A 10,068-nucleotide genomic window follows, 5' to 3' on the forward strand; every position below is an offset into this window, starting at 1 on the left:
CGCGCTATCTCAGAGTGCATATTATCATAGGTACTTGGAATGAGTAGTCTCAGGTTCAATATTTAATCACTTATACATTTTTCCTTTACAAACCCCTCTTGTTTCTGCGATATTTGATGATGTACAGAAGTTTTTAATCTATAATTGATGATATATAGTGGTATGTATTATTAGTGACAATACAAGTTAGTTTTCACACCTAACATTGCTTCTTTTTTATGTTGTGGAATATAAATTGAGGTGCATCAATTAGATAACTATTTCCCCGATTTCCAAATAGCGACACAGATAAAATAAATGATTTGTAATCCAGCATTTCTCCTCCTTGCGATGTATTTCTCTTTTACTTTCGAGAGCAAGACAGTAGGTTCAATAGAGTAGCTGAAGGGTTATAGATTTTCTGCTGAAGTCTTGTTATTTATGTAATCCAAGTATTTTTAGGATTAATATCTACTTGATTTAAAGAAAGGTTTTCTTCTAAGTTCTGCCTGCAATATAGAGGTATATTATCCTATTGGAGTAGAAATGCTAACATTTCTCGCACTACTATAAATTTCTATACCCAACTCTTCCAAAGTTTGAGAACCATTTGTCTAGCAGATGTAACTCTACAGGTTGTGTGTCTCCTCTACTACATCCCTCTTCTGGGCGGATCTCTACCTGGAAAAATACTTTTTCCAATTTTGAAGTTTATTAGGTATATAAAATTTAAATATTGACGATATAATTAACTTACCTATATTCATAATTTCCAGTTTCAACTCTATATAGCGGCTCTTGTAAGGCCGCGTAACTGCATTCTTCATCATCCATTTCTTTAACTTTTAAACAATACGCTAGATATTCAAATTTGGTATCAGCATATTTTTTTACTGTAAGTCTTGTATCTGGAATCGCTTTGTAGAGATATGTTCCAACATCTGAAAGTACCTAAAATAATTTTAAAGATTTTTTTTCAAATCATTCAAAGATAAATCTATATTAGAAATAAAAAAAAAACCAGAAGTATCTTCTATAGAATAAAAACTAATTTTTGCAATTTATATCTTAATATAAATACTAAAATCTAAGGTAGTATTTCATTGCCCCGAAAAGAGGACTGCATATAGAATATGGAAATTTGAATTTCCAAATGACAGACAAGATACAGAAGTTGTTACTATTACAGCAGAACATAAATCGATAAAATAAAACTTATACCGGACCATCAATTTGGTTTCCGAAACAAACATGGCATCGTAAAACAGATTAATCGTTTAGTAGAATAAATCAGCAATGATCTAGCAGACAAAAGATACTGTAATGCAGCCATAACATAAAGTCTTAATTTACAAAATAAAACAAAACCTACCTCACCCTTTCTATGAAATGATCAAGCCTTATGTGGGTATGAGAAACTTACAAGCCAACATAAACACGACGCTCTCCGAAATTTATTCCTATTTCTGTAGTATCACAAGGAAACATACTGCGGCCAACCCTGCGCTTGCTATTTACTGCCGATCTAAGTACCTGCAACCAAATCAATGCTAGTTGCTGAAGACACTGTTATTATGGCATCACATACCAGGCCTATAGAGGCTTACAAATCGCTCTCGACAACATACAAAACTGGTTACACATTTGGCGTATGAAAGCAAATGCCAGTAAATCTATTCATGTAACGTTTACTACAAAATGAGATAACTGTTCACCAGTCACACATAATTGATTTCAGCTTTAACACTTCGACCACTCTAAATAAATAAGGATACATCTAGGAATACATCTGGACCGCAGATTAACATGGCAGAAGCACATCTTCGCTAAAACGAAACAATTAGGTCTGAAACTGAAAGAGTATTATTGGCTCATAGGAAGAGATCAAAACTCGATTTATGGTATCCAAGTATGGTAAACCGCCAGCAACTCCAACATATTTGAATACTACGCACAATAGTGAACGTATCATTGTATGTACCCAATGGCACAATTCATAGGAATATTAATGTTCCGAGTATTAAAGCAGTGATCAAAAAGTTTAGTGTATCCTATCGAGAACAAGTGAAATTACACCCAACAAACTAGCAAGAGATTTAATAAACTTACCAGAAGAAACTAAAAGATTCAAGAGATTTAAACTATCTGACTTACGTAGTAGGTTTTAGTTTTAATTAAAATATAAAATAAGTGTTAAAATATTTTTTTAGGTTAAGACAAATCTTATTTTTGACAGTGAAAGATGAATACTCATTGGAATATTCCCTACAAGTAATTTTAAATGGTTTACCTAATTTATAAATTAAGTGAACTGATTAATTAGAAACAGTAATTAGTAACACTTATTGTCAGTGTAGCCAGATTAAAAAGAAAAGACGTATTTATTGTGTTTGTATCAAAAAAACATTTTGCTCTTGAACTGATTACTAGGTATATATTAAAGATGTTTCATTCTTTATAAACACATAGGTACAATTGTTTCAGATAAATAAAAAATTATAGACTTACTGGTTTTACTTTTTTTACCATCTCCAAACCCATTTTTTCAATGCTGCGATGTTGTTCACCAAATAATCGAAACGCTTCACTTGCTCGGGGTTGAGGTTCTCGTACTGCTATTCCAGAAAAAATATCCCCCATTGCTTTAACTGCCTGTTGCAACTCCATGTGAGCCTAAAAGAGACAAGTAAAATTAATTTTTAATTCTTCAGAAATAGCTTTATAAAATCTCGAAAATATTAATCTATACTATAAGTAACTGCTTGGGAGATCTAATAAAAATGAATAAAACAAATTAAATAAGTATTTATTCAAAAAAGCAATACGTACTTGCAGCATTCTTTTACAATGGTCAACAAGTCCTCTATACATAACTTCGGTATCTTGCAGCTCTTGCATTTTCTTTACTAATGTATCGTTACACAAAATAGCTCTGGAGAGACCCAACGCGTCGGCCGTTGAAGAACTCATATTTTCGACCAGCCGATGTTTCATTTTCTTCATGATGATATCCAAGCTTTTACCTTGACCAGGATCAGCATGTAACTTATTATAATTGATAATAACTTCATCCTAAAAGTAATAGTATAGTAAACATTTTTTTTATTGCTGAGAAACAAAGAAAAACATTTTAAATTTTTGTGTTTAGTTGCAGTTCTTAGTACATTTGAATTTTTGTATGAAGTATATCTTGTAAATAGATCTTGTAATATCGCTATTTGGTTTATTCTCGATAACTTATATAGACGATCAATTATATTGCCTAATATTGCGAATTGTGCGATATAATTACCGTTTCAGTAGACATAGTTGTGTGTATCAGTAGTCGCACAAGGTCTACTACACCGGTCATAAAAATAGTCCTCTGGGTGCATGTTGTTTAAATTTCAATAAAACAATCTATTCTTTGTAGTTTTTTTAACATCATTTATTATTATTGGCATATTTTCTTTATTTAAAATATTTATTTACGTAGCACAATAAATAGTCCACAATTTTTGTAATAGTGTGATTTATTCTCTTTTTTACTAAACAAATTACAATTAATTTAAAACTAAAACATAACATATCAGTCTTCTTAAACAAAAATAAAATATTATTTCACTAAGACTTATCATAAAAAATATTAGAGATGACAAAAAAAATAATAAAATTAAGCCGGAATATTGTTACCGGTTACAGTCATTGCAAATTAGATTTACATGTTGCAAACAATAATACTTTTTACAAATAGAACAAAAATATTTCGTTTTTCAATTCTTTTTCCATCTACAGTCACCACACCTCCCAGTTGCTCCCGGAGTTCTTTAAACTGGTACATCTTCATCCAAATGACAGATCTCCTTTAGTCGACTCCTTATTGTTTTGGATATATAGACATTTTGGCTTCGATTCTTCTGGTGGTTGTACATAAGGCTAAATGCTAAATTTGTCAAAACTTCTCGTCAGGTCTTTGTGGGATTTGGAATGTTACAATTGTAAATAACAAAGGAATTTATTGCTGTAACATTTAAAAGGCTGTACAAAACAACCATAGGCCATCTTATACTACAACGTGCCACATCATATTGTGCGCATAATTTATTTACGATATCAACACCGCTTTTTGTGCTGTTATATGCTAATATGATTTCCGGTTTTCCAGTTACAGGATCAACGTCGTCCCCATGGTGCATAGTGGTATATAACAGAACGTTTTTGTTTTTTTTTTTTGGTTTATATGACACTAGTGTTCCACTTGAACCAAACCCAAATGTACTAGAACCAATAAGTTGTCCTTGATTGTTAGAGAAATATGCAGGAATTTTTCTCCTCTTTACTTTTAATGTTTCCAAGAGAGTTAAACCATTTCCCTTCAAGCTTATACCAAGATCAACGCCGGTGTACCAATTTTCGGTGGTAACATTTCTCGTCGGTTCTCTATGTCGGTTAGATTCGTAGAGATGTTGACAAGCCCGTTCCGCCACTGCCTTGGTACTAGTGTCTAGATAGTGTGGACCACCCACGTGGTTTTTGCCAACGTATACTTTCATGTTACTGGTATAAATAACTTCGCATCAGACAGTGCAAATATTTTTATACCGTTTCTATTGGGCTTACTTGGTATGTACTGACTGAATGTGCACCGTTCTCTAAAACTCTTCAACTTTTCGTACACGGTTACGTATTGCGAATGAGAGAAACATTTTTTCTGATTTTCGTTCCACTTGGTAATAAGATCTCTTATTTGCCTTAAGTTATCCAAACTAACTCTATCATGCCTTGTATTGATATTATCAATTCGCATGTACCTTAATAAATTTTTAAATTTCGTGATGTTCATTGTCTGTCGGAAAACCTCTATACCAGTGCTGTCCGTTTTCCACAAATCTGTTGTATTAAGATGACTTGCCTTTCTTACACCTGCAAGATATAAGGGACCTAAAAGGGCACGAATTTCATCAATGTTTGTTGGGTATATCTTTGTCGCGACTAAACTTCTGCTTTTCTGCTTCTATTTTTGAATTGGTCCCATTAACAATTATTTGCAATATATCAGTATCAAATAGATTGTTCCAGAGATCTAAAATATCGGTTTTCTGTCCGACACATTGTTTTGAACACGGAAGGGTTCAAAACAATATTTTCACTTCGAGTTCTGACGTTCTTATGGGCAATATGCTTAGCCCATTTTGTTTTATTATCTTTGCCCAAAAAATATGGACCAATCTGTCTTATCTTCTAATTCTTCATTTTCCTGTTCCGTATCGCTTCCCTCGAAGTTTTCTTCTACATGATCTTCTTCTCCCGATTCTTCTTCATCATCATACTCATTACCCGTCGAAACTTCTTCAAAAAGTTCTAGAATAACAATATTTTTTGATCTTTTTCATAATCCATAATATCTGAGAAATAAAGTTTTATTATAAAACAATTACTTGCAAGTCACAAAATTCCATTACTTCTCTAGACGCACACGGTCTACTGCACCGGTTTTACAAATTACAAACGTACAGTTCGAGCAATTGCATCAACACTGCAATGATACACAGTCAATAAAAAAAATGTACCTATCAAAAGAAGGTACAGAGCCGGAGAAACTCGAAAGCTTCCGATTAGCTTTAGAATTGACCGTCATTGACTCCCACATGACTCCCACCGGTCTCCTATAAGACAAGCTACGTCCACTGAAAGTTTAATCGTCTAGAGCAGTCTAGAGCTAATATTACAGTTTGCCCAATGATTGAATGAAAGTTTGAGCGAGCTTAATTTTTATTGTGCCATATTTCTCCATTGCATCGAAAACATTGCGCAGTCCGTATTTTGCACTAGAGCACTAGATTTGTCAGTATTTGGGTTTTACTTGCATTTATTCGAGAATAACGTCATCTGCGAATCTAAGACGGTAACCTTTCGTCGTCGATATTGATATCTCTGTTCTTCCAATACAGTCACTTCATTCCGCATTCGAGGACAGTTATAAAAAGTTTAGCCAAAATGTCGAATATGGCCTAACTATATGGATGAACAAATCACGCAACAATTTGAAGTAATACATTACATCGCATATTTTCTTGAATTATATTTATTAACCACGCCAATAAACCGTGACTTTCTAAATTAAGCGAAACAATAATATCAATCATAAAAATCATTGTGGCTAGAATATTGGTGAAGTAAAAAACTGACAATGTACGTTTCAAAGTTATATTAATTAAAACGGATAAAGGTTGAACTTTAGTTGAGGAATAAAATTAGTTTCTAACATTATTCAAATTTAAACCGCCCACTTTTTTAAAGTTCTGTTAATCAGAAATTGTAACATTTAATAGATTCAAATAATTATTGAAGGATTTATTAGTTGGGAAAATTTATCTCAGCAATATAAGTAAATATAGGGAAGATGATTTAGGTCTAAATTTCCGTAGATTGTGATTTTAATGAACGCAAAAAGTAAACAAAAGGATCACACTAAACGGATCACGTAACTAAGTGATCCTTTTAACACAAACGGAAACCATAAATCATTTGAAGATATACACTCATAAAATCAGATACATTGTCGAATCTTTCATGATAGTAGCATCAATACCAATAAACTGTATTATCATCATCTTTGCCTTTATCCCTGTTACAGCCCAAATATATTTATTTATATCTAAGGGAAATTATTAGACCAGAAGTACAATAACAACTTTAACCCGGTATCTGGTTTTGTTGCTCTCAGGCAGCAACATCTTTACAAGAACCTGAGTGATTTTCTACTATGTACATATAGCTGTTATGCGACAATGATAACTGTAAGCAACAAGTCTTGTTAGTTATATAAAACTGGTGGCGACATCTAACAGTCAATAGAGATGTTTGGAAAAATAATTTGAGTACATAGGATACCAGTAGAGGTCAACGTGTAACTGGGTGTGTTAAACGTTACACACATAATTTTTATTGTCAAACGTCTGTTAGGAATATTCTCGGGTTAGCTTTTTACTTCCTGTATAAACAAAGGTTGTTTTAATGTAATTCTGTGCTATTTTTTTCTGTATATGGTAACTAATCATATTATTTTGTTGAATAAAAATCATGTAGCTCTCATGCAACATTGTCAGTTGAGATACAGTTTTTTTTTTCAAGTATAAGATTTCACTATAGAAAATTTCAATGAAATATCACCGATTTGTCTAACACAAAGAAAAGTAAATGTGCCATGCCTAAATCTAATCACTTAATACAATAAATTATGGGTGGAGTGAATGCGGATATGGGTGGAGAGGTGAATTCGCCATCCTTTTGCTGTAAGACCTGATGATGCTACCAGAACAGATGCCTTAGGTCACTGGCCACTTTATACCGCTAAAGGACGATGTAGATTTTGTAAAACTGGCTAGAAAACTGTGTAGTGTGAAAAATTTAACATGCGGCTTTGTTTTACACGGAACAAAAATTGGTTTTTATCATTCCACCGTTAGAATTGGGCCTATATTTATAATCTTTAAGTCTTAGGCACTTTATATGTAAAAGTTTTTTTATTAAATCAATAAAATATCTTTTAGTTAAACAGTTCTTTACATATGATTAACTAAATTTTGAGATCTTCATTAGTGAAGTTAGTACCAACTAATGTTTCTTAACTGGGAATGTTGTTTCTAGGCAACGAATTCAAAAACCGCTTTCCCCTGGCTCCTTTTGCGTTTTTTGTACCACAGGGTTTATTGAGGGTTATATAAGATTATGTACCCAATAAAATTATTTTACGACATCTATTTTTGGTGTGCCAGATACCGGGTTTAAAAATAAATTACTTGTTCCTCGTAGATAAAATATGGTATGCAACTCGTTACGGTTAACTTTCAACATTGAAACGTTACAGGTTTAATATACGTCAAAAAGAAGTCTACCAATGAAATCGTATATACAGTGGACTCTGTATGTTTTTATAAACATGATGAAGGAAAATTGTTGCCTGATGGCTTCGAGGAACCGTCTATGACCAACATATATTCTTAATGTATGTAGAACGTCAGCGTTTTTAGTTGTGTTTGTCGTAGATAAAATACAGTATGCAGCTCGTTACGATTTCCACACGTGTCACAGTCTCAAATCATTAAACAACAAAATATGTCTGTCATGCTTGTGTCATATGGCCCGCGTCGTTTTATTTGAAATTTCATATGTTGTAAGCCCTTCTTCTTCAACACCTTGTACATTTATTATTATTATCATCCTAGTGGCCTATCTCGTTTGATAGTTGGATGGCTTGACAGTCGACCGACGCAAAAAAGAAGATTTGACAGTTGAAATGACAGCTAACAGTTGCTGATCAGAAGAAGAATTGACAGATCGAAAAGAAGGAGACTTACCAGGTAGTTCAACGAAAAGAAGAAGAATTGACAGATGACAGCCAAAAAACAAGAAGAAATGACGGATCGAAAATAATGGCGGGGCTTAGCTTTCATTGGCCGATGACCGGGGCTTGTGACGTCAGAGTAGAAGTGGAGGGGCTGGTCTTAAGTGTCCTATACTCTGCTACTCCCTTAAGTCTATCGAATACCTTAGCCAATTACATAACCGACTAAGTGGTCTAAGTTTAAATGAAAATATCGGAAAAATTTATCTGGTCTTACTAAAAACTGACAATTCTGTACCTCTATAATAGCACACTGCCAGAGTAATAGAAGTTAGAAGCCAGCAGTTTTGCCTGCGTCAGATAATTATTTTTGCGGAGTCAACATTAGAACTGCTACATGAGGTCTTCTTGTCCGACCCATAATCAAGTTATATTACATTACAGCCCTAACATATTTCTTAATACTGCTCTGCATATATTTCTTTCTCGACAAATATATTTTATATTAACAATACAGAGCACGCCTCTGCACTATATTTCTTTGCAATGTTTACTTATCGACAAAAAATTCGAGTTTTATTAAAAGTCTTAAATGTAAATTTTTATTACCTCATAAATCTCTCAAATTTTCTACCTTAGACCCTTTCATATCTATTATAAAAAAAATTATTTACATAATATCTCTGGCGCTTATCCGTAGATACAAAATATACAGTTTAATTTGACACCTGCATGTTCTATTCTCACTGAAAGGTTTTATTAGCTGGTAAAATATTTTATTACTGTTAAATTTACGAAACTATAAGCCATAAACCACACACCTGTATTTTTTATTGTTCTATTTTTACTAAAAAGTTCCTTAATGGTCGGTCATTAAAAACAATTTGTTGCTTTTAAATGTACAAACTAGAAAAGCATAAAAAAGATCTTTAAGTCTTCCCTTATGAAAAATCCCTATAAATTGCCGGTTCTTTGCCGTAACAAACATTCTCGCTCTAGTCCGCAGTCACAGAACACATTACGCGCTTTATCAAGTTTATCTTTAAAGTAATTTTTAAAGTCTCTGCTCTTGTCCTACTAAGTTTTAAACCTTTTTCCACAAGAGGGTAATTTCTCTATTATCTGATCAACCATGAATGAGAATACATTTTTGTTGCCCATATTTTTAAGGTGAAGTAGTAGGTAATCAGTAAGAAGAGCAACAGCCAAATATTTGTATAAATCGTTAATGTACAAAACCTACCTTTGCAGCTTGAATCATTTTCGCTACTTCTACTTTTGTTTTTCCTTTTACAGACTGACCGTTCACGGAAACCAATTCATCTCCTGATTGCAAGGTTCCATCTTTTGCTGCGGCGGTGTTGTCAAAAATTTGGACAATATATAAACAAGGACATAAAGGTGACCCACCACCAATGCTGATACCGATCAGGTTATTATCATCTTTTCTTATGGTGACACTTCCAGACGTCACCGTCATTCCCCTTTAAATTAAACGACATGATTAATATACCGATTGGTAAAAATAAGTTCTTTGTGTACGATTGATAATATACAAGGTTTTAAAAATCACGGCAAACATAAAACGAAAATTCTGGAACTTGTTGTATATCGATTATGATATATAAATAACGTTTTTTAAACTAAATGGCATAATATAAACTCCTGGACAAAATGAACAAACCAAAATGAATTTAAAAAAAAAATACCAATGAAACTCCTAGCAGTGAAAATGACCTTTGATGGCAATGTACCTGTGTTGG

General features: G+C 33.0%; 1 protein-coding gene across 1 annotated transcript; it reads right to left on the minus strand.

Moving 5' to 3' along the window:
• Positions 1-732: 732 nt before the first annotated feature.
• Positions 733-9,789, minus strand: LOC140431936 (PRKCA-binding protein-like). Its single transcript, XM_072519804.1, has 4 exons — positions 9,549-9,789; positions 2,809-3,051; positions 2,488-2,652; positions 733-930 (listed from the first exon to the last, which is right to left on the minus strand). The coding sequence occupies exons 1-4, from the start codon at positions 9,783-9,785 to the stop codon at positions 733-735; spliced, it is 843 nt and encodes a 280-aa protein (XP_072375905.1). The 5' UTR covers positions 9,786-9,789.
• Between the last annotated feature and the right edge of the window lie 279 nt (positions 9,790-10,068).

Source organism: Diabrotica undecimpunctata, unplaced genomic scaffold (assembly GCF_040954645.1).
Source record: "Diabrotica undecimpunctata isolate CICGRU unplaced genomic scaffold, icDiaUnde3 ctg00002304.1, whole genome shotgun sequence".
Lineage (NCBI taxonomy): Eukaryota > Metazoa > Arthropoda > Insecta > Coleoptera > Chrysomelidae > Diabrotica > Diabrotica undecimpunctata.

Coding starts and splice junctions, on each gene's coding strand:
- LOC140431936 (XM_072519804.1), bottom strand. CDS start 9,785: ATGACGGTGACGTCTGGAAGTGTCACCATAAGAAAAGATGATAATAAC. Junction 3,052..9,548: donor AAATGATTCAAGCTGCAAAG/GTAGGTTTTGTA, acceptor TATTACTTTTAG/GATGAAGTTATTATCAATTA. Junction 2,653..2,808: donor ATTGTAAAAGAATGCTGCAA/GTACGTATTGCT, acceptor TGTCTCTTTTAG/GCTCACATGGAGTTGCAACA.